The 27647-nt window shown below is 55.6% G+C and overlaps 1 protein-coding gene and 1 long non-coding RNA gene across 4 annotated transcripts; one reads left to right on the top strand and one right to left on the bottom strand.

The window, feature by feature from the left end:
* The first annotated feature begins 3794 nt into the window (after positions 1–3794).
* Positions 3795–9097, top strand: LOC140844569 (uncharacterized). 3 transcript variants are annotated; one of them, XR_012123107.1, is made up of 5 exons: positions 3795–3902; positions 5685–5930; positions 6088–6296; positions 7390–7571; positions 8334–9097. It is a non-coding gene; the product is annotated as an uncharacterized lncRNA (long non-coding RNA). The 3 variants fall into 3 exon arrangements; XR_012123105.1 differs by having other exon boundaries at positions 7390–9042; XR_012123106.1 differs by having other exon boundaries at positions 7286–8531.
* Positions 9098–9289: 192 nt separating this feature from the next.
* Positions 9290–24487, bottom strand: LOC140844568 (anthrax toxin receptor-like). Its single transcript, XM_073217468.1, has 15 exons — positions 23203–24487; positions 21172–21240; positions 20389–20460; positions 19149–19230; positions 19005–19038; positions 17932–18011; positions 17781–17849; positions 17333–17413; positions 17184–17244; positions 16522–16614; positions 15345–15414; positions 14691–14781; positions 12956–13180; positions 11423–11509; positions 9290–9942 (listed from the first exon to the last, which is right to left on the bottom strand). Exons 1-15 carry the CDS (start codon positions 23385–23387, stop codon positions 9724–9726), a joined length of 1518 nt encoding a protein of 505 aa, XP_073073569.1. The 5' UTR covers positions 23388–24487; the 3' UTR covers positions 9290–9723.
* Between the last annotated feature and the right edge of the window lie 3160 nt (positions 24488–27647).

Below are 27647 nucleotides of genomic sequence, written 5' to 3'. Positions count from 1 at the left end.
TCCCTGGCTGGGCAGGGCAATCTATTGTTTTATCCTTTGTCACCAATGAACCCTGCCGACTGTCACCAATTATCTTGCCAATGGGTTTCAGCCCCGGGCAAGTTCACTATGGTTCAATGTGACCAAAGAAATGACAGTAGAGTGTTCTTGGGGTGAAAGGGTTATACCCAACTTTATTTCCACGGTGGCAGGTCAATCGCTAATATCCATCACTCAGCGTGAGTCTGCAGGAAGCAAGCCGGTCTCTGCCTCTGGGCCTCTCTGCCCGCAGTCATCCCGCACAGCCGTCCTCTGGGCCTCTGTCCTCAGCGCTGCCACCACGCCAGTTCTCTGATCTGCTCTCCTGCACCTTGCAGCCGTGCCACCGTATCACCCAGAGCCCTAGGCAGTGCTCTTTATGTAGAGTCAGTAGCAACGTATTGCTCACACGTGTGTAGTGAGCAAGCCAGCCAGGGCCAGTTGAGGATCCTGGCCACAGGAACGTTCATTTTATCCACACACGGAAGCTGCTGTCCCTCCAGACCAGACTGCACAGACCTGGGTCAAAGCTCACGTGGGTGAGGCTTGGCCTACACCCCAAGGTCTCCTTAGGCCTGTGGGAATTCATGGTGGTAAGTAGGGGAAATATTGGCAAAAATGCTTTCTAAAAATATCCTTGCAGGGAAGGGACAGGAAGTTGTGAATTTGTAAAGAACAATGACTGCTCTTCCCACTGGTGTGGCAAATCTGTAAAGGTGAGTAGATCACAAAAAACACCCTTGCACATGCACACCTGCTACCTGGAGTTTTCTTAGGGTTGATGAAAGAATTGGAAACAGCAGGACTGCCAACTCAGCCACGAACAGCTCTAAGCTCCTTAAGACAGAAAACAGGAACTGGTGAAAATGTAAGGCCACAGAAGGTGTTGGGGGTGCAGCAGGGAGATAAACGTGTCCCTGGGGTGAGGGGCCTGGGTCCCCACACAATGCTACCCTGGTGTGACAAGCAAGGACCGGCTTCTGGCAGGCTCGAGGAGCAGAGGCCCATTGTAGGACAGTGGTCAACCCTGCAGGGGCCTGAGGCCAGGGAGGTCTGCCTCCCCAAACAGGTGCTGTCAGCCAGGGTGACTGGGGGTGCCCAGGACCAGTCCAGAGAGAACTCAGCAGGCCCCAAGCCCCAGTGACCTGGCTGTGCTTCCTCTGAGAAGCATCCTCAGCAAGACATCAGAGCGTCTTTGGGCCACATCCAGGCCACTGGGGTTGGGAAGTCAGATCCCGGGTGGGGACGAGCCGTGCTCACTCGTGCCTGTGCGATTCGCCTGGGGCACGCCTAGTGGCTTTGTCCTCCTGACCTGCTCCACGAGGTGGCCCCCAGCCCACAGTTCAAAGAGGCCTGAGGCACCCTGGAGACAGTGGGAAGTGAGGGGCCTGCCACCTGCGGCACCTTGGCCCTCAGAGGGAAGAGGACAGGGGACAGGGTTCTCTGGGGCTTGAGGAAGAAGGAAAGGGGAGCAGGGTCCAGGGTCCACAGGGGAAGAGCAGGAGGCCCACACGGGCCTCAGCTGCAGTTCTCTGCCCGAGACAGGGCAGGGTCGGCTGTGCGGCAGCAGGGCGGCCCCCCTGCCTGCATATTCTTCACAAGATGCGCTCATGACTCACGCAGAGAGCAAGGCTGAGTCTGGGGAAAATGAAATTCATAATGAAAGACTTTAGCATGATGATAATGTAAATCTAATAATAAAGTTTATAGCAGTAATGTGTGTTTGTTGTAGAAAGTTCAAAGAAAGCAAATAAAAGAAAACAAGAACTCCACTATGCACAGCTCAAATCACTAAGCGAATATAAATATCAAATATTTAATGTGCTCTTCCAGTATTTTAATGCATTTTAAATTCGTTGAGATTTGTAAAAGTGCATATTTGCAATCTGTGTTTTCACTTCAATTGTAACACGAGCATCTTCCTGCGTTGTCATAAACTCTTCGAAAGGGTCGTTTTTAAGAGCAGCCCAATCAGCATGAGTATTCCGTGGCTGCCCATGCTGTCCCCAGTGCTGAACATCTAGGTGGTTTACAGTTTTTGCCTCAAAGACCACATTTATACATATTTGCATTCTTTTGGATTTTTTTTCTTAGGATAGTTTCCAAAGAGTAAATTAATGGACCAAAGTATGACCAGTTTGCAGGCTTTTGGTTCTCATTGCTCACCTTTGTTCTGAAAGGGCTATACGGGGCTTCTCTTCAGGTGGGACCAGGCAGAATCTGCCCTCACTGCCCATCGCCCCCGGAGGGTCAGGAAGTGACTCCAGTGCCCCCACCCCCCGCCACAACCGCCCGCGTTAGAGGCGCTGCCTTTGCTCCGGGGGCCACAGGTGCAGCTGTTGAGCAGCAAGGGCCCCATGTAACTCAGGTTCCCTAGCACCTGGGGAAGGTGGGAGCGAGAAGCAGTGTTTCTGTGGGAATAACCTAGGGACTGTGAGTAAAGACACTGAAAAAGAGAGCGGCTGGGTAGACACGTGAGATGACCCATCAAACCCCGACGGCTAGCGGCCCAACACCGTGAAGATGTGAGCTCAGAGCATCCTGAGACGGGGGCGTGACGGAGAGTCCAGCAGCTCAGTGGGCATGTGGACCTTGAGTTCCAGTCGCTGAAGCCCAGAAGCCCTTGCGGAGTCCGGTTCCTGAGCACTAACAGCGCCGAGGCCCTCCGGCCGGAGCAGGCTGCTGAGTGCCCCCGGGACCTGCCGACCTTCGTCCTCAGGAGGGCAGCCGGACTTTCCGGGCTCCCTGCAGCGAGGTGTGGCCGGCGGCCATCCCTGTGAAGGGCGGGGCGCGCCTCCCTCCCTCTCCTCTTCCTGCCTCGAAGGCGGCTGGGATGCCTGGTGCTTGAGTAGCCATTCTGAGCCGTGTGGTGAGCCCATGTGCTCAAGACGGCAGAGCAAAAAGTGCCGCTCCTCCTGGACCGGTGGCCTCCCGAGAAACAGACAGATTTAATGAAGCCACTACAGTTTGTGGCGGTTTTCTGTCCCTCCACCTTGGCGGTGTTTGTCCACATTTGCTCCATCAGAGTTGCACAGGGTCTGTGCTGCCAGACGCCCCCCCCCTCCCGCCTCTGCCACCTCACAGGTCGGCCCTGGTCCTGTCCCAGCCTGCCGTGGGGCCCCCAAGCAGAAGTGTGGGTGGGGCCATGCTATCCCGGGAGAGCCTGGGGTGGCCCGTTTCAAGTCCGGATCAACCCAGGCTTGCATGGGCTGCGTAGTGCTGCCCCCCGACACTAGGGGAGCTCCTAACTCCCGTGACGTCGGGGCGCCTCCCTGCCGGCCACGCCCCCACACGCAGCTCAGCGTCTCCGTGTGCCTTGCCCAGCTGAGCTCCTGCCCCGAGTCCCAGCTTCACCCCAACCTCCTCCGGGGGCAGTTACTGTCTCCCAAAGGACAGGCCCGCCCTGGGGGCCTGGAGCCGTCTGCGGCTGACCCACAGGAAGCGGTGAAGCCGCCCCTCGGTCCTGCAGCCCAGGGCCAGCCCCCCGTCCTAAGGACCCCGAGGCTGCCCTCCCCACCGGGCCCACAAAGCCTAGGCTCAGGCCGGGAGAAGGCTGGGTTCTTGGGCATCTGCCCCACCCTCGGCCCTCCCGCCGCGGTTTCTCCTCTTAGGGGATCGGCCTCGGAGGCTGATGAGGTTGGGGTCCTGGGGTCAGCAAGGAGGACTGAGGCAGCCCCCCCCAATGAACGGGAAGCGTCCCCGCAGGTGGGGGCGACGGCCTCCGGAGGCGGGAGGGGTCCCCGGAAGGCGCCAGGGAAGGGCAGGGGCGTGGCGGGAGCAGGTGGCAGGGGCGGGGAGGGAGCGGCGAGCCCCACGCGGAAGTCAGGGCGGGCGCACACCGGGCCGCCAGCCGCTGCCGACTCCGCGGGGCCGCGGCCATGCAGGTGAGTCGGCCGCGCTGCACCGGCTGCGCACCGACCCCTGCCCCCGCCGCCGCCCGCCCCGGCCACGCCGCGCACCTGCAAGGCGTCGGTGGGGGCCCCTGCATCGCACAAGGCTGAGGAGAGGGTGGCCACAGCCAGACAGAACCCAGGTCACTGGTGTCAAGGCAGGACAGGGAAGGGCAGCTGTCCTCCTGCCCAGCCAGAGACTGTGGTTCCAGGCCGGGCTGTTAGTGAGCGTGTGGGACCCAGGTGGGGAGGGCGTGTCCACCCTCGCGCGCGCCCTGAGTCTAGGCAGGTCCCCAGACCTTGCAGCTTTGCCCTGCAAACGGGGAGGGGAATGTGGCTTACTAGGTAGGGACGCCCAGGGTGGCCCATTGCATTGGGTCCTCTGCCTCCTGGGGGTTCTGCCACCGGAGGGGTGCTTATGGGTCAATGTGTATTTGGTTACAGTCACCCTGCTGGCCTTTGGTTCATCTCAATAGCTGGAGTATTTCTTGGGTCTCCCTTGGCTGGGTCTGATCTCATCGCTACTTACGAGCAGAAGCAACCTCCCTGTGGTTCTGGAAAGCCCAGTGGACCCCCTAAATGTCCACCACGTCCTTCATCTAGTCCCTGACCCAAGCTGTCCCAACCACATGCTGTCCATTCGTTATCTTCTTGTCATACTGTGCCCCATGCCAGGCCCATGGCTCAGCTCAGTACCTACCTGGGGAAGGACTAGAGGGGGAGGCCTTACCTCCTTGCCAGGTCACCCTAATTTGCCCACTCATCTAAATTAGACACAAGTTTGTGCCAATTTAGGAAAGTTCTTCCATTTTCTAGATGTTTTTGAAGCCGTTTCCCCAATTCCACGTTAAGCCTCTATGATTCCAGCTTTGCTCTCCTGACTCCTCCCGGCTTTCCTCTTCTTCGATCCCCACGCCAAGAAGGGGCAGGATTCTCGTTCCTCTTACATCCTATCCTTGACCTCATGACACTAGTTGCCACATTAGAACATCGGAGTTCCTTTCAGAAGCATTCCTTTGAGGTAGGTGTGATTATCACCATTATAGTCAGATGAGGATGTTAGACAAGAAATCGAATTACCTCCTTCTTTAGTAGAAGGTTGACTCTAGATCTGGATCTTGATTATGTTAAACGGGAGCTAAGCGAATATGATTCTTCCCTTAGAGTCCAGATTTCAAGCCTATTGCATTGCTAGAAAATCCTTCTGAATTTCAGTAGATGCATAATAAATGCATAATTAGCTCTTTTCTTCTCTTTATATTCCTGCTGAAACAATCCTAACCTCCTCACAAGCAGCTTGATGCCACAACCAAAAAAGGGGGAAGTCACTTCGTTTCTGAGGGCAGAGATCAAAGGACATCAGTAGTTTCTCCATACATTACCTGTTCCAGCTCCCAGCTTCCACCCGACTTACCTACTCCAAAGTCTAGTGAATTTTTATCTAGTTCTTTGAATGTGTACATGCAGATGTGAGTCAGTGTGTGTGTCTGTTTGTCTGTGCACACATGTATCAGTGTTTATGTATATATGTGACAGTGTTGAAAAAAATCAACTCTTGAATTATTCTTCCAAAGCTGTTTTTTTTATCATGCCTCGAGTCTTTGGATTTTAACATCCCAAAGAAAAAATTTTGACTCATTTATAATTGGTGTTCTACGGTCATTCATTTCTAGAGATAATAAACCCAGAACCCCCTTTTTTTGTGATTGGCATAGGGACAGGGGTTACCAGAATATAGGATAGTAAGTTCATGTTTTTAAAATCTTGTATCTGCAGGATCCAAGGCAATGGCAATAGGGATGAAAGAGAGGACAGTGGAGGTGTGGCCCAACCAAACTGCCCCTGAGCCGCCCAGCCTGCTGTCTACCTCGCTGTCTTCCTTGAGTCATCACCCTGGTTCCCCAACCTCCAAATGCAGGAAAATGAAGCCAAGATATTTTTGAGTCGCAACCCTACGCTCAACAATATGTTTTGTACTTTCCTGTATGTGTCCTCATTTTTTCCTCAGAGCAATCCTCTGAGGTAGGTAGCAGCATTCTCATTTTTTAATGATGAAGGAGCACAGACCAAAAGAGGTTGGATACCTCATCCAAAGCTCCACAGCTAAAACACGAAAGAGGTGGAGTCCAAACCCTGCCCCCTGGGCCTGCTGACCTCACCATCCATTCCCTACGTATAGGTAAGGGCGCCTCATGAGGGCACGCACTGACACCACACGGGGCGGAGCGGAGACACTAGAGGCGGCGGCGGCAGCAGCAACATGTTTGGGACTCCGAAATCTGAGAAGTAAATTGTGACTAGTTTAGCCGATTGGGGAAAGCAGAGAAGCAATCAGATTTACATCACAGAAGCTGCAAAAGGAATCAGTGACACTAGTCACCTATGGAGGTGAGTATGGGGCTAAAAACAGAATGTTTGGTTGAAAGTCCACTTAACCCGATACCTCTCCTCTGAGAGCAAGTGTGTGACTTCCCTGCCTCGACCAGCACAGGTCTGAGAATTTATACCATGAAAAGCACCAATTATAGAGTCTCTGGTCAGGGGGACCCCAGAAGTCAAGGGTGTCATCCTGAAATAGGAAGATTAAGTGAAAGTTTAGTCTCCCACTGAATGTCAAGACTCCCAGCCGGTCCTCCCCTGGAACCCTGGTTAATCTTCTGGTAATCCTTGAACCAGAGAGCTCAGAACTCAGGCAGCCAGGCTGGAACCCTCCAGACAAGAGATGTCCAGAAAAATATGGACAAAAGGAAAAAACAAAAGAATACAGATGGGAGTTCCCAAGTAACAGCCCAGCCAGGTCGCCACAGCAGACATCACTGCCCGCCCCCCGCTAACGGCCTGGGCAGCCCCGCTTCAGTGAACTGCTGCTGACGTCTAACTGCCAGTATCTGGCTCTCTTTTGCCTGATAGTCTCTCCAAAGCCAGGGAAGGCTGCTCTGTGGGGTTCATAGCAGGCCAGAAGTGCTGGGGAATTACTACCCTCCTCCCTGGGAGCAGCTGTCAGCCGCTGACTGTGAGGATGTCACGTGCACACACACACAGTTTCCTTGTCCTTGCACACATGAACTCTGACATGTATGTTTGCCACCATTTCCCCAAAATCTCTATGCAGAGCTAAGCCTTAGACATGCTCAGTCCCTCAGTCACAGTCAGCATGGTGACCGCCTTCTCTCCCCTGATCCCTTCCCTGCTCCCCTCTGCGTGTCTCCACTGAGTGACTCCATGTGCACACATGACTCAGGGTCTCTTGGGGAACCCGAACTAAGAGGAAAAACAGGTTTTATGCCAAGATCAAGAGCTAGAATGTCATCCACTGGAGGAAAGAACACAGTGAAGCAATGACTTCAAATTTCTGAGGGAATATTTTTCCAATATAGGACTCTGTAAGCAACTAAGCAATGACTTACGTGTGAGAACGGCATACATACATTTTCAGACATGCAAGACCTCGAAGCTTTGCTTCCCATGCCCCTTTTCTCAGGAAACTTTTAGAAGCGGTTTCCTGCTCCACCAGGACAAGGAAATAAAGATGACTTGGTACGTATGAAACAGGAGATCCAACACAGGAGAGGAGGGAGCGGTCTCCCAGGAAGGCCGTGAGGGGCGTGCCGAAGCCCACAGCTGTTCAGCAGGGCTGGAGGGGAGCCGGTCCCACTGGAGCAGGTGAGGACTGAGAGAAGGGATGTCATTCAGAGTACGTGACAGGCTACTGAGTGTGTCTGCGCAAACTGGGGAATATTTGGGGGTTATAGAGTAATGAACGGTAAGCACATGCAAACAGTACACAAAAGGACATTTATTAGATCAAGGGGAACGGAGAGGTTATGCAGCGAGTCACGCCTGTGCAGTCGTAACAGCTGTATTGGACGGATGGGATGAGACAAGAGCCGATGAGGTTGGGGGAGGGGGTTTCTACAACAAGCCCCAGAGAACTGTTTGGACCTTTACACCGTGTGCATGAATAACTTTGATAACAATAAATAAAACTATGAAATTAGTAACAAAACAAACAGCTCAAGTAAAATAAAGACCGGGACCTCTAAACAGGAATGGAGGTGAAACTAGGGATCAGCGACCTGTTGTTTTTTGTGAAAGTCTCAAAAAATAATGGGATTTTTTTGTTTTTGCTTCTTCCTTAACATTTTTGATTGACGTAGAACATACATACCCAAAGTGCACATATCATAAATATACTGCTTGACTTTTTTTCACAGTGTGAGCACAACTTTGCAACTACCACTCAGATCAGGGGACAGTTACAGTATATTCTTATCAGACAGCCCCATGGACCCCCATCCAATCACTGTCCCCAAGGGTGAGACCCTCCTGACTCTGACATCATAGATTAACATCCACTATTTTGTATTTTATACAAATAAGAGCCACACAGTGTGTCATCCTTCGTGTCTGACTTCCTCCATTCAGTGTCATGTCAGTGAGACTCACCCATGGTGTGTGTGCGGTTGCAGAGTCGTGGTCCACCCGGTTTCATTCCGTGATACCCCGTAGTGAGAATACGCCACGATTCACCTGTTCTCCTGTTAATGGCGTCCGTACGGTTTCCGGTCTGGAGCCACTGCGGTGCTTCTACTGGTGCAGCTATAAACATTTTAGTGAATGTTTTTGCTCGACATTATATATGTATTTCTGTGGGATATATATACCTCAGAATGGAATTGCTTGGCCATGGGATTCATGTATGCTCAGTTTGGACATTGCCAGACAATCTTCCAAAGTGATTCACCAATTTGCATTCCCACCAACGGTGTAAAAGAGTTCCAGTTGCTCCACGTCCTGGCCAACTCTTGCTGCTGGTGATGTTTTTCATATCAGTCATTCTGGGGACATGTGGTGGTATTGCATTGTGGTTTTAGTAAACATCTCTCTGATGACTAATGAAACTGAGTACTTTTTCATCGATGTATTGGCCACTTGAATGTCATCCTTCATGAAGTGTCTCTGCAAGTTTTTTGCTCATTTTTTATTGTGTTTTCTGTCTTCTGTTGATTAGTAGAAATTCTTCATTATTTCCTTATTGGTCTTTTGTTGCCTATATGTATTGGGAATATTTTCACTCATTCTGTGGGTTAACTTTTATTTTTGAACTTACAAAATACAAAATACAAAAATAAAAGGAAGACCCAAATATGCTCTCAATAATATGGGTGAATGTAGTAACCACAGTTTTTCATGTGAAACCTTCATGAGAGTGTCTATCAATAATACCTTAATAAAAATAAAAAATAAAATACATAAAAGGGACTTACATCAAGCCCCAGAGCAACCTGGGATGATAACTAAGGGTCTGATACTCCTCAAGTGGCAGGTAACAAATCCTACCATTTGCAGCAACATGGATGGAGCTGGAGGGTATTATGCTCAGTGAAATAAGCCAGGCGGAGAAAGACAAGTACCAAATGATTTCACTCATCTTTGGAGTCTAAGAACAAAGCAAAAACTGAAGGAGCCTAACAGCAGCAGATTCACCGAACCCAAGAATGGACAGACTAACAGTTACCAAAGGGAAAGGGTCTGTGGGGGATGGGTGGGAAGGGAGGGATAAGGGGAGAAATGGGCATTATGATTAGCACACTAATGTGGGGGGGCACGGGGAGGGCAGCACATCACAGAGAAGACAAGCAGTGGTTCCAGAGCATCTTACTATGCTGATGGTCAGTGACTGTAATGGGGTATGTGGGAGGGACTCGATAATGGGGACAATCTAGTAACCACAGTGTTGCTCATGTAAGTGTATATTAATCATACCAAAATATTAAAAAAACAATATGGGGATTTGGGTGCCGTAGAGATCGCGTCATGGGTTGAGACTTTCAGAGCTGCTTTCCAGAGCATCCAGGTTGCAGCAGGTATGAATGGCATCATTCCGCTGGCAGCGAATGGGTTGCTCACCCTGGCAACATGAGCAGATTCTGCTGAAGTGGGAGCAATGGCAGCTGGGTCGATGGTAGATCCACGTGCCGCAGGACAACGACTCACAATAGGGCATCATTAGGGGGTCGGCAGAATCACACCTCTGGGGAGAAGAGGAGAGAGAGAGAAAGTTACTGAGAGGCCACTGGAATTGGGGGCTGAAGGCTGTGGTTTCCCTCACTCCTGGGGTTGCCAGGTTCCTTGTCTTCTCAAGCCCACCCTTGTCCTGCTGGCCCGAGTTCCATGGATACACCCCTAGGTCTGCCTAGCGGCACCGTGTAGCGTGCTAACATCGGGCTTCCGAGAAACTGTCTGTCCCGCATCGAGCCTCAGAGCGCAGTCTGCCCATATCCTGTCCTGGGCGCCTCTGTCTCTGGCCGGAAGTCCACTCTCCCCTTCCTGTGTGCCTACTGCCTGGCTGGGCCCTTGGCCTCCCTGCTCAGGCCTCCTCAAGCGTCTCGTCTCCCCTGGGAACCTGGCTCTGCCTTATCCTACTCCAGGCCTCACACAATCACCCTCCCCGAGAAGCAGCTCCTGGCAGCTGCCACCTTCAGCTGTGCTTCCCCTCTGCCCGGGCCTCCAGCCCTGGGGCCCAGCTGGCTTGCTAGACTCCTCACCACCACGCCCCGCCCTTGTCAGCAGCCTGGCCTGCGTGCACGCAAAGCCTGTGACCCTGCCCTGCATGGGGCAGGCACTGTGGCAGAAAGACCCCCAGCAAGGGGCTTCTATCTCTGGCAGGTGTGTTTTGGGCTCCCCGGGGCCCCACACTTCCTGCAGGGAGAGCAGGATGGCTCTCAGCTACCCCTTGATGCTTAGGAGGACTTAATGGATCTGTCAAAACTAATGTAGAATCAGGGAGACGGGGGCAGAGCCTGACAGACACCGCAGGGCTCTTTCTTTCTCAACACCTGCAACCGGGAGCCCATCCACCCCTGTCATCTCCGGGCCTTGCGGGACGGGGTTCTCCTCACTGCATGGGGCCCAGGTTCTGGGGTGGGGGGTACTTCAGGCCCCTCCTCCAGGTGCCCGTCTCCCTTCCTCAGTGGGTTCCCGGGACCCTGCAGTCCTCTCCCTCACTCTGCTGAGGGGACGTCTGCAGGAGCAGCAGGTGACACTCTCTTTTTGGGGAGTGTTCATGGCAGGAGGAACTCGGCACAGAACTTCCCTGGCTTTTCCTGACCTGGGCGAGCTGTGCCGTCCCGTGTGTTCTCACCAATCCACCCAAGGGCCGAGGAAGCCTGAGCTTGGCTGGAGCGGACGACAAGCTCTGCCAGCACCGCGGACGGGCACCTGTCGGCAGCCACCCACATCCAGAAGCCTGGGCCCGTGATAAGGGGAGACCCGGGGGCGGGGACCAGCTGGGGGTGGGGAATATGGGCCCTCACGCCTTTTCTCTGTCCCAGGCCTCTAGGGCCCGGATGGTGTCCTTACTGTGGTGCCGGGTGATCAAAGCCCAGCACCCATAACCTCACCACCACAGAAGCCAGGCCTTCTGGGCCCGTGTCTGTGGGGCAGGAGCCGCCTGCCCCTGGCCGCCCTCGGCCCAGCCTGGGGCATCAGCACCTGTCTAGGGCCCTTCTCACCTCTGGTTCCTTCATCTTCTCTTTATCAGGATTCCTACAGCACGATCCAATGACCGAGGGGCACTTCTGGGCCAGTGCGGCTGGGCTCTAGAAGGAGAAAACAGTGTCTGCTTCTTGGCGGGCAGCTCCTGGGGTAGGGACACTGTGGCTGTTGCCCTACACCTGTCACTTCCTGGCCACTCCGCCAGTGTTTGCTGGGAGAACTCAAGGACCGAGGGGCAGCACCGTGTCCCTTAGGAGAGAGCCGCCCTAGTGCAAACCCGGCAACTCTTAGTTTGCAAATGAGGCTGCTCCCCAAAAGGGCAAGAAATTCTATCACCTCGCCTTCGTTCCCGGGGCAGCCCTCCTTAGAGAAGCCTGGCTCTGGCTCAGCCGTGCACACAGGAGGGGGCCTGCTCTGCAGCAGAGGGACAGAGCAGGGCCTTGGGTGTCCACCTGAGGGCTCGCTGCATGTGGGTCTGTGGCCGGCTGGCTCCACCTGCCTGCACTGAGCCCACCCTTCCCCGTGGGTCCCCGGGCAGACATTCAGCCTAGGATGCCTGGTGCTGCTGCAGGCGTCTAACAGGGGGTTTTCATCAGCACCCTGTATGTCTTATGAAGACAAGAGATCCTCCCCTTCCCTTCCTGCTCCTCCCCGCTTCCTCCGCACACCCTGAACCGCCCCTGTGCCCGGCCCTCAGGGAAGTCCACCCGGCACCCTGGCTTCCTGTCCTCAGGCCCCCAGTGTGCAGACCTCAGGCCTTCCGGCATCTTGCTGGGGCTGCCCCCTCACACCCCCGGGGTCCTTCCTCCCACAGTGCTCCCGCGCCTGCCCTTGGGAGCCCAGCTAGCCGGGCCTCTGCACCCGCCCTACCCGGGGCCCGCCTCTGCCCTCTGCTGTTGCCCTGGTTAGGCAGCAGAATGGCCACATGCCATGAAGGTGACATTTTTCCCCAGTACCCCAGGGACCAAGGCCCATCGAGACACCAGTCCTGGAGCTGCCATGGCAGGAATGGGGCCACTTCACTTCTGTTCCCTGCCCAGACTGGCGCCCAGCACGACCGGGTCCTGAGTAGTGACTGGGAAGGAAGGACAGGGCTCCAGAGATGGGCAGAGGCCATGTGTGTTTTTAAAGGCACAGCTGCCCCAGAGGAGAGCAATCGGGGGGCACCTGGCCCTCCCTTTGGGGCCATCGCTGCCCAGGCAGGGTCTGTGCTTTCCTCCAATCCACAGCAGAGGCCCCTCCCTGGCCTTTGTCCCTGTGGGTCCTTCAGAAGCCTGAGTCAGGGCCTGGGGTCACTTCTCCTCAGGGGTAGGGCTGCTCACAGGTCCCCTCTCTGGGCCAAGCCTGAGGCACAAAGCCCCTCAGAGGCCAGGCTGTGTGCCCAGGAATGGGAGGGCAGCTCTGAGGCTCCATGTGCGCAGGTGATGACCTCAGAATTGACGGGAACCTTCCCACAGGCGGAATCCCGGGGCAGCCAGGAGTCCCCATACTTTGGGGGGCTGGCTGGGGAGTGCCTGGGCCACAGGGCTGTGTAGTCAGGGGTCACTCACACTTTTACTGCGCCATCGCCAGATACAGCAGCAGCACAGCACCAGGAAAAAGGGCAGCGTCAGGAGGGGCACAGCCCAGTAGAGAGAGTGTAAACTGAGGAACACCCCTCTGGGAGGCCCTCCATCTGGCTGAGTATCCTCTGCGTCTTCCGGCCCACCATCTGGAAGGGCTCTTCGTTGGGCAGGCGGTGGTGTGGCACCCAGTAGGGCAGGTGGGGTCCCCTCCTGAGGAAAGCACACGTGCTAAGTCCTCGTGCACCTGGGCAGCTTCCTGTGGTGCCCGTCACTTGGCATCCCACCCCACACCTCCAAATCCACCTTTCCCCCTTACACTCAGATTGCCCCACTCTGAGAGGCCACAGCGGGACTAGGAGCCAGGGGCTGGGCCCTGAGGGCCCCTGAAGCACCCTGCGCCACAGACCCTGCTCAGAGGCTCTGACCCAGAACCCTGCCAGGGTGTCCGGCGTCCTCCGTGCTGGGCCACAGGCAGCGCCCACTGCATGCCCGGGCTGACAGCACAGGGGCCTGGGGAGGTGCCCCCCAGTGAAGGCACACAGGGGGTACAGGGGGGCTCCTGGGGCCGGGATGAAGGGGGACTACAGCATCAGGGCAGCACCCTGGGTCTATCTCCCCATAGCCTGGCCCTCCCTGGCCCCTTCCCAGAGCTGCTCAGCCCCTCTGAGCTGCACTTCCACATCCGGAGGAGCGAGTGAGGGGACACCTGTGAGGTTTAGGGTTCATAGCCCATCCTGGTACAGGGCAGGCCCGTAGGGAATGGGGGCTTCTGTCCTGTTCTTACTCATAGTCACGGAGAAGCCCACTGCATCTGTGCAGTCAGGGGCTGCAAGGCCTGAACCGGTCACCAAAGTGCGATGCTTCAGGGAAGGGGGAGAGGGACAGGGCGAGGTGGAATCCGTGCCAAGGAGGCGGGGCCGAGGAGAAGGGAGGCCAGGCCAGGGCTGGGGGGAAGCCACTGTGCTGGGAGTAGACACCGGTTGGCTCCTGAGTTCTTCTCCCAATGTGCCTGTTGAAGGGCCCTTGTCACCGGGTGGGACCCCAATGGGCAAGTGGGTCAGTTCCGTCTGCTGCCCGGAGCAGACATCCAGGGATAAGTATAAACAGACATGCCCAGGAGTGTCAGTGCTGTCGGAAGCCAGGCTTGGGGGCAGGGGCTGTACCCACAGCAGGGCCGGAGCACCAGTGCAGTGGAAATTCACCTCCACTACGCAGGGCCACAGGGGGTCCCAGCCTCCAGGGCTCCTGGGTCTGGGACCCCAGTTTTGAGGGCCTGGACTCTAGCTCCCTGCACACAGCCTCCAGCCTCCACCCCCCACCTAAGCCAGACCCAGAGGGAGCTCTGAACTCCCCACCAGGAGACCCAGGCCAGGAAGGCGGCAAGGTGGGAGTCAGAGGGCCGCTCTCAGCACTGTCCCAGAGTCTGCTTGGAGCTCCAAGTGCGGGGTGCCATGTGCCTTCAGGGACCCTGGGCTTGCAACAGGGCAGAGGAGCTGCACGGCCGCAGACAATTTCACAGGGATACCCCCAGGGCACTTCTGAAGCCTGAGTGGGGGCACCACTCCCCAGGGAAGGGCTCAGGGGCTGCCGTGGCTGTGACGTGCTGCCCAGGTGACTTGCTGGGCCTGCCCCGGACACTGTTCCTGCCTTTGGCTTCCCAGTGTGTCTCCCTGTCCGGGGATGGACAGAGTACAGTCCCAGGGGGCGGCAGCAGTCTCACCCTGGACGTCACGCAGGTCCTCCAGCTGATCTCTAAATCCGTCTCGATGAAGGTGAGGCCATTATCCAGGCTGATATCGATGAAGACGGCCCTAGAGCACAGAAAGGGCAGACGGTGACCCGCAGCCCAGACGGCACCGTGCGTGCGCTTGGCTCAACCTGCACCTGACCGTGGTTCTTGTTGTAATGGCTCTGATCAGCGGGCCTTCAGGACCCCGAGTAGGGGGCAGCACGGGGCAGGAGGGCCCACCCCAGGGGAGATGAGGCCCCCTGTGCAATGAAGGCTGAGCAGGCTGTGAGGAGCCCTGCAGGGCCCAGATGCCCTCGTGGCCACGGGCCAAGTGGCCAGGCGGGATGTTTGGTGTCACCTCCCAAACTCTTTTCCATGACAGAGCATGCTGGCTTGGCCCTGAAAGGTGCCTGGGCCACAGGTACCGTCCCTGGGGCCCGGCACCTCCTGCATCCTGCCCTCCTTGACAGAGCCTGGGTGACAGGGGATCACAGCCCCTCAGGGAACCACCCGCACAGGTGGGTGCAGAGGAAGCCCTGAGCCCTCCCAGAACTGGTGTGAGCAGCTCCTCCAGAGGACGCATCACGCACGCTGGTCCCGCCATAGTGCCCATAACTGACCACATTCCCTGAGCTTTACGCTTACCGGCCCTGATTATTCATCTCCAGTCCTGGGCAGGTAACGGAGGTGTCTTCCACCGATACAGCCTTCATTCCTGGAAGAAAGTGACACGCAGATAATGTCAATGGACGTGTCCCCACATCCCCGACGCCCCTCCTGTGGCCCTTGGCGAGCAGAGCTCGCCCCTTGGCAGATGTCGGCTCCCGTTCTCTGCCTGCCTGGGAGCACCTGCCTCACACCTAGTGCCGTGCTGCTGACCCGACTGTCAGATCAGCTGCGACCTTCTGAACATTCTTACCCCTTCGTTGGAGCTCAGAATGAAAACTCAATGCTAAGTATGGTCAGGGGAAAGGATTGGTGTCTGGGTGGGGAAAGGCTAGGAGTAAATGGGCAAAAATACCCAAAGCGGTGCAAACTGACTTTCCCGTTGGATGTGCACAGTCCGGAGAGGAGGAGGATGGGACGGCAGCCCAGCACGCAGAGGGGCCTGGACAGGCACGAGCGACTGGAAAGGAGTTTTCAAACCAGTATTACATGCACGGGATGAATTCCCATTTATTAGTGTCCTCTCTAATTTCTCTTAAGAGTGTCTTTCACTTCCTTGGTTAGGTTCATTTCTAGGTATTTTATTCTTTTTGATGCATTTGTGAATGGAATTGTTTTCCTGATTTCTCTTTCTGCTAGTTCATCATTAGGGTATAGGAATGCAACAGATTTCTGTGTACTAATTCTGTATCCTGAGACTTGGCTGAATTCAGATATTAGTTCCAGTAGTTTTGGAGTGGAGCCTTTAGGGTTTTTTATGGCATCATCTTTCAATCTCAAGTGAACACACCATCCTGGCAGACCTGGCAGAGACTCAGAGCCCTGGGGCTGCGTCGACTTCCCTCCCTCAGACTCATGGACTCGAGTCCTTGCCTCCCAAGGGAAGGGAGAGCCCAGGAAAGGGCGGGGGTGCATCTCTTAGGGCGCACCCCACCCAAAACCCCAGCAGGGCTACAGGACAGGCTGCTCCCGGGGGTATGATGGTGCTGGGGATCGATTCAGTCCTGGGCACGAGCGGCAGGAGTCCAGGCGCCCAGTCAGTGACCCCTTCCACCGTCTGTGCTGCTTGTTTTTGGGGTGTGCACAGTGAATGAACAGCATGGGCCCTGGTTTGCTGGGGGACAGCTGTCACCAGGGGACAGGAGGAGCTGCTTACGGATGATTTCCTTCCCAGTGCGAAACTGACAGACAACGTCATCGTTGCGAACGCCCTGCAAACCTTTTCCAATAACCTTGACGGTCTTTTTCCCTGCAAGAGTAATATCCAGATGTCTGTGTGGGGAAGGGCGGCGGTATTTCCCTCAGATCACAGCTATGGCAGGCCGCCCCCACAACACATTTCCCATGAACCTTTGGAGCGTGCAGCTGTAGCTGAACCCACATCTGGGCAATCCCCTGGCCAAATCTTCTCCTTTCGGTCATTGATGGCGTACTTCCGGGAGACTGGGCTGGGTGCAGCCTTAGGTGCCTCTCCCCACTTCCCATGACCCATGAAGTCCATCCATTAAAGACCCCCAGCCTAGTTCCCTCCATAGGTGCAAACCCAGCCAGGGGTTTCTGCTCTGAAATCCCAACGTGCCCCCTAATGGGCGCAGGTAGGGACCAGGCAACGGTGACATTATACACATTCACACCACACGTGCCACACACACACACACACACACACACACACACACACACACACACACACACACACGGTGCGCTCATACACACCACACAGACTGGAACCACATACAACACTCCCACCACACACATGGCACATTCACAAAACACACACACACACACTCCTGCGTTTACAACAGCGACCCCAGTTATTACCTCTAGTGCACAGAGAGGAGAAGTCCACAGACGTAATCTCTACACAAGACCTGGCTATGAGCTGCAATAGAGAGAGAGAGGAGTGGCAGGGTCACGGGCGTGGACGGCGGGGGCGCGGCGTGCAGCCCCCTCCATGCCCCCTCACTCACGGGGTCAATGATGTCTTCCAGTCCGCTGTATCCAGTGTCCGTTGCAAACACATGATCCGCTTTGCCAGCAATTTCCAGGAGCTAAAAGGGAGAGGAGACAGCCTGGGCCCACAGCCAGGGGTGATGACCCAGAGGTCCCCATCCCAGGACACAGACACGGAGGGCTACACCCTGGCACCTCCAGCAGCCCACGCTCAGGGGAGGGAAAACACTTCCACCCTCACCTCTGCTGTGTAGGTCTTACACAACACTTGCTACTCATTCTGAACGGCCACCTTGCACATCTTTCAACTCCCTGGGCCCAGCCTAAGCGGACAGGCCCCCCCGTACTCCCCAGGGACCTCCTGGTGGGTGGAGGCCCATCGTCTGGGCGACCCTGAGAGCACCGTCTTTGAACCTTTCCCCAGCGAGGCTCCCAAGGGACCCCTCAGTCCCTCCTCAGAATTACCTGGTATTTCTGGGAATCTTGCACACCCACGAAATACAGAGTTGCCCCCAACTGCCTGGATTTTTCAGCCTGAGAAAGAGGAAGTGTTGGGTATAATAAATTTGGTCCAAATATGTGGACACAAAGTCTGGTAACAATGGGCTTAACTCACTTCAACTTTTGTCTCCGCAAAGGATTCTGGTAGGAGTGGTCCACCTGTCAGCGCGATGATGAGGCTGGGGACCCTCTCTCCTGCGGGAGAGGCAGGGCGTGACTGGGTCAATGAGAGCAACGGCCACCGGCTTCCAGGACCCGTGCACTGCTCCCCACACCTCACCCTCCTGGGGAGAGGCCACCCCGACCTGAGCACCTGCCACCCACATGCCTGGAAGGCTTTGCAGCTTATCATGCAACAAGGAGGGCCTCCAGCCCAGGACCCACTTTGCAGATGAGGAGACTGAGCCCAGCTTAGGGTTCCTCCTACAGAACTGTCACTTCTCCCAGATGGCACAACCTTAGCCCTGAAAGGCAACGCCAGCAATTTCACAGGACAAGCACCAGCCTTCCAGGAGAGCAAAAACAGGAGGGGGCACCCCTACTGTGCGCGACTCCCGCCCGGCCACGCAGGCCCGTTCCAGCTCTGGGCCTCACCCACAGCTCTCCCGCGGGCACCTGCACACCCAGGCTCAGGGCTCGAGTAAGAGGCAGGTGAGCAGTAGACCCCCTCCCAGGCTCAGTGCCTCTCCCGGGGCCACACAGCTTCCCTAGACCCTACAGCCAAGGTGAGGATGCTTCTGGGACAGGCACAGTCGCTCACACTGCGGGAGACCCAGAGCAGGAGCCTCAGCCCAAGGGCGGGAGCTGGAGGGAGAAGGAGTCAGGGCGGAGCGCCTGCTCAGCAGGGGGAAGCGCGGGCTCCCTCCTCACCCTGAGGCCCCGCCGCTCCAGGACCCTCTGGGTCTCCCCCTCTCTCCTTCATGCAGCCCGGCTCCAGGGCCAGCGCCCCCCACTTCCTAGGAACCATGGCGTCGTCCGCGTGACCCCTGGCTGTGCTGCGGAACATCACGGGGTGGCTTTCAGCCCCACCCCTCAGAGCGGGAGGCTGCCGCTCAGAGAGGGCAAGCAGCTGGTCCCGGCGTCAGCGCCAGGACGCGGCCTGGGCAGGGCCGCCCCGGCCTCAGGAAGGCCCAGGCCTGGCTCTTTCCCGGGACTCCACCGCCAGGAAGGAGGAAGCAGCTCCCTTACCTGCAGCACGTGTTCTTTCCATCTGCTCATTCGCCTGCAGCAAAAGGAAGGAAGATGTTGGGGGGGGACAGTGAGACGACCCAGTGATGACCCTCTGCCAACCTCATAAAGCAGAGGCACATCCCAGAAATCTAGATTCCGTACCCTTTTCAATCCGTGCTGCATATTTATGGCTCCTGAAGGTATGACATTCAACAGATCGACAAGACCAGTGTTTATTTTACTTCTGAAAAAAAAAAATCAGAGCAGGTGGGAGATGGAATGAGGGGTTGCCTCTTACAAGCGGCCCCAGGCTGCCCTTGTCCGTCTGCACGAGCAGCCCTGCCGGGACGGGTGAGGGCCACGTCAAGCAGCCCTGGCCCGGCCCTCTGCCCCGTGCCTTTGGCATTGGCTGGCCTGGTTCCCACCGTCCCAGTCCCGTATCCGGTGAGTGGGGTGGGGAGGGCACGCGTCTGTCTAGCCCCATAGGTGTGGCCTGGGCTCTCTGCGCTCAGCTCTGTCTAAGCCGTGCAGAACTGGGGACCTCACCCCGGGATACACCCTGACTGCCCCCGGTGAGTATGGGGAGATGCCAAGTGTGATTCCATCACAGTGTGACTGGCAGCACGACCGCCCCCCGGGGGCCCTGGTGAGGGCACACTGTTCTCCCACCCTTAAGGCAGAGCTTGGGAAGGTCACCGTGGCCCCTCCTGTCCACGGGCCCTGGGCCCCTCCAGTGCAGGGTCCTCGGGCCGTCTGCTGCTCCTCCCACTCCCAGCCATTTTCCTCCATGAGAATCTGAACCTCCCTGCTACTCAGAAGCTCCATCCCCTCCCGCCTCCCGCCTAGACCCTCCTGGGATGCAGGCCCACGGGGCCTTCCTCCAGCACCCTGCCCCAGCCTGGTGTTCAGGACCCACTCCTGGGCTCCCCTCACCAGACTCGGGGGGAACACGCTCCCCTCCACTGCAGCACCCACACTTGGGTGATACCATCCCTTCGTCCCTGGTTCTGACTGTCCCCTCTTCCCCAGTGGCCCGGGGCAGAAAGTGACACACAACCGCAGGTGCCAGGCTGTGTCCCTAGAGGCCCCCACATCTGCTCCACCTGATCTGGGAATCTTCGCAGTCGGCCTGCTCTAGGGAAAGGGTAGAGCACGGAGGGCTGGGCTCGGAGGGGAAGAGTCTGCCTACCAGCACAGGGTCCGGCCAGGGCCAGTGCACAGGGGGCAGCGGGGCCCCCGTGGCCAGGGCTGAAGGTCAGGGTGGGCAGAGAGGGGAGGGCCCAGGACACCGTGCCTTCACACCCGTGCGCTCCTCGGTGTGGCTCAGGGGCCCCCTCTGCTCCCTGGCCCTCCCTGTGGCCTGATCGCTGGGTCTGCTCTAGGGGATCAATGAAACACTTACCTGTCCGAGGTCAGCTGCATATTGACGTGGCCTTGCGTCGAGTATGTAATGAATGACATGCGCTGTTCAGGGCTTGGGAGGAAACATGGACTTGTGAGCAACTATACACACAGGGTGAAAGTGATGCTGATGTGCAACAGGCAGGGGGCGCCCCCCAAGTTCCCTGCTCTCCGTTCTGTCTCTTAGTGTGGAGCCCATTTCCTGGACTCCACAAGTTCTCATCACTTTAGTGAAGGATCATGAGGCCCGGCAGGCGCGCAGCCCTCCTGTCAGAGTGCGGCAGAGCGCCCTGCGGACCCAAAGCCCGGAAGTCTGTTTCCCTCTCTGCCTCTCTCTCTCTCTCACTCACACACACGCGCACAGGGCTGCTGCGTGCACAGGAGACAGGCAGCTACCTGCTCTTCACGAGGGCCTCCCTCGCTGGCCGCCCCTCTCCCCTCCTGACAGATTCTTGGTCCTTTCCCTTCTCCTCCTCCCTGGACGATCTTCCCCACCTCCCTCCCCCTCGCCTCAAAGAAATTATGCTCCCTCCTCAGCCATTCATATTTCCTAATCTGTGAGGGCCTCCAGGGAAGATGTGCCCCTGAAAACAAGGACAGACCCCCAGGAAGGAGCCACGCAGGGCTGCAGAGATCTTAGGAAACAAGTGTGATCTGTCCTTCTCTCCTGTTCAGAACACTGCCCTGAGCTTTGCGACCTGAGGCAGGCCCGGGTCCACTGCATCTAAACAGCAAGGCACTCAGAGAGGAAAACGCCCTGCAACACAGAGCTGAAAAGCCGTACTTTTTAAATCTGTTCACCAAATCCTTCAGAATGCTCTGTATGTACATCCAGTTGACTACACTGCGTGATCTGAAAAAGAAGAAGACGTGAGTCAGAGACGGAGGTGCATGTATCATGTGAGCAGAGTTGCTGCCTTCCCTGCCTTCCACAGGCCCTTAGCAGGCTCCTCCGTGAGGGCCCCCAGCTCCTGAAATAGCTGAAGCCACCACAGCACCGGGAGAGAAATCACTGGGTTACCCTCGTGGTGACTTCATTCAATGTGAGTGGCAGCCACTGACCAATCTGCCCTTCGTGGGAGGGGACAGGGGACTTCTCGGATGAGGGGCTTTGGTGGCAAACACGGGTGGTTGATCCTGCTACCTGGGAATGTTAGGAAATGAGGAGGGATGCATTGGTCGGTAAAGCCTCCAGATTCTATAACACAAGAATGTGAGAGCTCACAGGCAGCCACAGGGCCCTACGTTCCCCAGCAAGGAGGCAGTAGGGAACAGGGCAGACGCGTGGGCTTCTGGCACTCAGGGCTCCAGCCACGATTCAGCGCCCCCCTCCTAAATGAGAATGGAGACACGGGCATCAATAGGCAGCTCCACAATTAAACCTCGAGGCCAAAACATCCTGGTGATATAACTCTTCTGGGAGAGTGGAAGTACAGAGCAGAATCATATAAGGGAGCTGAGATGTAACAAAGCTAAATTCTCTTCTTCCCCAGTAAGGAGATCACAGAGAATATGTAACCTCAAGCAGCAAGAAACAGCATAAAGTATAAACATGCTGTAGTGTATAAACACGTTATTAGATACATGGTCACAATGTCAAAAAAATAAAATCTGGAATACTTGCAAATGGCTGTCTCTGAAGAGGAGGATCAGAAGGGGGTGGTGTGGGCAAGAGCCTCAAGGTGTGTGTGTGTGTGTGTGTGTGTGTGCGTGTGTGTGCGTGCGTGTGTGTGCGTGCGTGTGTGTGTGTGTGCATGTGCGTGTGTGTGCGTGCGTGTGTGTGTGTGTGCGCGCATTTCTAATGTGTTCTATCTTAAATTTATGTTCAAGCATTTCCTTGATAAATTTAAAAATGAAATTACAGACAAACTAGTGGCATGATGTGTGAAAAAGACAGACTTGGAAGCTCTAAGCCTTAGTTTCCACAAAGAAACACTGACCAAACAGAGGCTTAAACTGGAAACACTATACTTCCATGGAAAACAATCTACAAAGGTAGGCAGAAACCGAGGGAAAAAGAAACAAGAAAATATAAGAGGAGCAGAAAGCAAACAATAAGATGATACAGCCAGGCCTTACACACCAAGCATCACTCTAAATGTGTGTGGCACCGGGTGGCTGAGCACATAATAAAACCCAAATATTTGCTGCTTACAAAAGACTCATTCAGTTCTAAAGATATATGTCGGTTAAAAGTGAAGTGATAGAAGAAATTCTATGCAAGCGGAAATCAGAAGAAATCAGCCATAGTTAAATCAGATAAAATAGGCTTTAAGCCAAAAATGGTAACAAGAGCCAGTGAAACAGGATTCTGGGTAAATGGTGGAGTAGAGAGAGCCTGAAGTCACCTTCTCCACCAGATCTACACTTACACACAGAGTCTTTCACCCTGAAGAAGAGTGGAGACTGAAGTGACCACCACCTTTTATACAGAGAGGGACAGAAAGATCACGCACACATGGAACCCCAAAGCAGCAGGAGACACAGAGACGCAGGAACCCCAGGAACCCCAATCCCAGCACAGCAATTTCCCCGCCTGCTGATTAAGGGGCATGCAGGCCACAGATCTGGGCCATGTGGTTGGAGGGACTGAGTCCTCTAGAAACCACATGGTGGCCTTCAATCCTTTTCAAGAGGAAAGTCCCAGGGAACAAATGCCTGGGGCATTCTTTCTGCCCCAGGGAGTCCGCAGAGAGTCTGTTCCTTGAATGTGACCGGACAGTCCCTGCTTCCCTCTCTCAGAGCCTGGGGCCCCCTACTGACCCCAGGGACAGCACTGTTCTATGGCAGCGACTAGAGCAGGTGGGCCACTCACGAGTCTAGGACGAAGTACACGTCGTAAGTGCTCCAGCAGGATTCCCCAACTGCTGGGCTCTCCTGGAGCCTGGAGCTGGGGTCGTGACCTTGGTCCTGGGTGGGGTAGCGGAGGGTGCTCCTGGTGGTCGGGAGCGGAGATGGCGGCAGCAGCAGCAGGAAGACCACCAGCATGGGGCCCCGCATCCTGGGGCCGCTGTTCTTGCCTCGGCCCAGTCCCTGGGGGCCCAGGCGGGCCCCGTAAACTGCAGGCCACCTCAGGCCAACACCTCCTCTGCTTCCTCGCGTGCTCAGGGTCCTCGGCACTCCCGACCTCAGCGCTACTCACGCTCTGATCAGTATACCTTGCACCTGCCAGCAGCCACCTGATACCTGCCCTGTGGGTCCAAGTAGCAAGTGGTGGGCTGTGGGGTGATGGCCCCGCTACTTATGCACCTTCACCCCGCCCTGCTGACGTAGGTCCATTATGATGGACAACAGGTTGCCCTGGTGACCTTGTGAACTGCAGCTCTGCCCGGTGCTCTCCCTGTGGGCATCCCCAGGCAGGAGTTTGAAGGGGCAGTAAGATGAGGTCTCCATTTGTCCCTTATCCCAAACCCTCCCAGGGAGTCTACAATTTCAAGGAAACCCGGCCCTTTGGTAAACTGACAGAGGGCAGCTGAGGGCGCCTCCACACAGACATCACTGAGTGTGGGGAGGTGGAGAGAAGAATGCTCTAAGTTTATTTGTGGGGACACTGAAGTCACCCAAGGGATAGAAGGATCTAGAAGAAGGCTGTGAAAGCAGGCCAGTGTCCTTTGTGAATGCGGGACATTCCAGTTATCTGCTCTGTGTATTGAACCATCGCAGACCTAGGGACATAAAGCAGAAAAATTTCATATGCGCACAGGTTCTGTGGATTAGAAATTCAGAGATGTCTGAGCGGGCACGGGTTGACTTTCCTCCATGGAAAACCCACTTGCTCTTTCATGTAAATTCTGGAATCATATCATACATTCTCCACTCTCCTAAACCTCTCTTAGTATTTTAGCAAAACAAAGTTACATATGTAGATACATTTGGAGGGATTTGAATCTGCTGTCTGGACCACTCCCACCAGGGAACATCAGGCACCCGCCCTGCTTCCCTCCTTCGGGGCAAAACCAGCCACGGGTTTCTGATCTGAAATGCCCAGGTGCCCCCTACTGGGTGCAGGCAGGGGCGCACAGAGGGGGACGCAGCTCTGAGGGCCACCCTGCCCCAATCCCAGCGTGGGCTGCAGTGAAGGCTACTCCCTGGTGCCCGGCGGTGCTGGGGACGGATTAGTTCCTGGGTGTCACTGGCAGGTGTCCAAGCTGGGCTCACTGTGGGGAGGCAGCCCGATGCGGGACGGTTGTCACTGGAGGAAAGGAGGGCCTACTTACTGGGAATTTCTTGTTACCAAATCTGAATTGACAAATAACTTCCTCCCTGTTGTCTACATCTTGGAAGCCTTTTCCGATAACCTTCGATTTCTCGTTAACTGCAACAGTAACATCCATATGTCTGTGCGAGGAAGGGCTGAAGTGTTTTCCTCAGATCACAACTATGGCAGGCGGCCCCCAAAACAGAACTCCCAGGAACTTGTGAGGATGTGCCTGCATCTGAACCAGCCCCCGGCCTACTTCCCTCCATAGGTGCAAACCCAGCCAGGGGTTTCTGCTCTGAAATCCCAAGGTGCCCCCTAATGAGTGCAGGCAGGGACCAGGCAACCCCGACATAACTGAGAGAGGAGCTGAGACCTCCTGGTGAGTCACCCTGGGTCATGTCTGAGCTGCACACGCACACCTGGGGGCCTGGGGACTTTCTGTCGCCTGGAGTCAATTGTCTATTCCTCCCCCCACCCCCGTCTTTCTGGGGGCCTACGGCAGAATGGAAGCCAGAGAATCCAGACCGGTGCTTGAGGAAAGAGAATGTGGGGTTTCAATAGGGTACGTGGCTTCCCCCAACACCTGGCAGTCAGAGGGTCAGGATCTGCTGTCCGTGCCCAATCCAGGGCCACAGAGGATGCCACCTCTGCTCTAGACCCGGCTGAACAGCTGTCACGCAGCTCCTCTGGAATGCCCTGGGCTCTTGTTTTCAACGCGTGGGGCTGTGACTGCTGAGCCTGAAACCCTAGAGGGGACCTGGCTGGCCTGAGCCTCGTGGGGAAGTTTGGCCACAGCCTCTACTCGCATGTCTGAGACACGCAGGGAGTGTGGCAGCTGAGGGCAGGGCTGAGAGCCCAGAGCGCGGCAGGTGCCGGCACTCCTGGGAACGGTGCACAGCGCCCCTCTGCTCCGTGCATCGTCCCCTGCCTTGCGTCCCTGCTGCCCTGCAGGCCCTGCTCTTGACCGCTTGTCCTCTTGTAGGAACTACAGCTCCCAGGGGTCTGGTTCACCCTGGGAATTGTAGGTAAGTGGGGGCAGGAGGATGGTTTCCGGGTTTTGAGCAGAAGAGATGTTGAGGTAAAGGACTGTGCTCTGCCCAGACAGCTGCTCCCTTTACATGCTATCTGCCCTCACCCTGTGCCTCCACCAGTAAGAACCCCAAGGAGAAAGTGACCCCAAGAGTGAGCACAGCCGGCTTGCAGGCAGCTGTACTTCCCCCGCTGCACTCCCGCTGCCCACCGGCTCTGAGAGCGCAGAGGGACCTGCCGCCCCAGGACAGAGACAGATCCTTTCTGGAAGGGAGGGCACTCTTTCTGGGAGAACAGTTACATACCAGGCTGCCTGGGCTCCAAGGACAGGGGACTGAAGGCGGGCGGCTCCCCGGGAAGGCCAGGTGGAGCTGGGCGGTGAGGAAGGGTGGCTGACCACCAGGACTGGCAGGGGCACAGAGGGAGGTGCCTGCCCTGGGGCGGCCAGGTGGGGGCTAGGGCACCACGTGCTGCCCAGCGCAGGTTTGTGGAGAGAATTCCCACACTGTGCACCCACTGTTCACCTGTGTGTCCCCTGCCTGCAGCAATTCTACTGCTGGGACTGATCCCGGGAGAAACCCTGCCCCACGCCCGCAGAGAGGTGCGCTTGGGAAAGCCCCCCAGGGCGGCTTGTAGCAGCGTCTCCTTCAGAACGATCTTACTAGTGGAGACTAATGACATTAATTTGGTCCTTCAACGTACCGGACTGCTGTGCAGATGGCTGCAAATTACAGGACTTACAAACCAGCAACAAATGGAGGAGAAAAGTCGAATTAGAAATAATTGGGAGCAGACCAGGTGTTGGATTCCCCTGAGGAAGGCGCCGCCCCAAATCACTCACCAAAGACGTTTCTTGATGCAACAAGCAAGAGGAATTTATTCGGAAGCCAACTAGTTGGGGTCCAAGTCAGCCTGTCGCAGCAGGTCTCAACGAGGACCCTGAGTACTTACAACTAAGTGGTTATATAGGATTTTCTGAGGCATTTAGCCCTAGAGATTTACCATGGTTACAGATTATGTTGTAGTAACAAGATAACAATACTACATAGCAAGATAACAATACTACAAAGGCAGTAATTTTTCAAACCTACGATTTCTGAGTTGGTGCCACGTCCTGGGGGTGTAGCAAGGTAGGGTCAGCTTTTATGCTTAACTAACCGAAAGGTTAGCGCTGCCAGTAGTCATGATTGATTAACTTGTTTTTCCAGAGGAGTTACCTGGTTTCAGTTGTTCCCTCTGAGTCATATATCAGAATGGCTTTTTGGGCTTCAAGATGGCTACTCTTAGGCTAACTTATTTCTCAGGGAGGTTGGGGTCCTACACAGGGAAACTCAAGGAAGCTCTGAAAGTAAGTAGTGGGCAGGAAGGAAAGAGTCAGGAAAACTACACAGACACAGAAGCTCAAACAACACACTGCAGCCGGCAGCCTCCACGCTTCAACTGCTTCAACGGCTGTTGAGGGCAGCGCTCGGGTTTTCACAACTAACTAGGATGTGCCTGGAGGTGATATCAAGCCATTTAAAGGAGATTAAACGCCTTACACGGGTTTTAAAAGGACATGAAAGCACATAATTAATCTTGGAAGGATTCCTGTCCCAAGTCATTTGTCGCCACAAATCTTTTTACATGTTCAAAAGTTAACTCACTACAAAATTCAGATGAGGAGTTTCTCCGGATGCATGCGCCAAGGAACCTCTGCAATTACACCAGCAATTTTTTAAACAAACTGTGCAGTGTTTCAGGGTGACAGCCTAAGACAGCATCATTTCCCTAAGAGGTAAAAACAAGATAAAGTCTTGGCCCTCATCGCTCTTAAGTGTTTTTCATCTGCCAGACAGACGCAAACGTGTGCCAGTAGATCTCTTCCCGCCTCAACTTCCTACATCCTGAAGGCAGTAAGAAGCGACAAATGCCTGTTCCTCAGTGCAGAGCTGACAACCCCCAAATGACGATTTTACATAATAAAAGATGTTTACTGAGGCTTACAGATTCCCTGGTCACCCGCTTCAAAGGCAGCTGGCAAATAACAG

The sequence above is a fragment of the Manis javanica genome, chromosome 11, assembly GCF_040802235.1.
Source record: "Manis javanica isolate MJ-LG chromosome 11, MJ_LKY, whole genome shotgun sequence".
Classification (NCBI taxonomy): domain Eukaryota; kingdom Metazoa; phylum Chordata; class Mammalia; order Pholidota; family Manidae; genus Manis; species Manis javanica.
The sequence above is the reverse complement of the archived record's forward strand: the minus strand, read 5'-3'. Positions and strand labels throughout refer to the sequence as shown.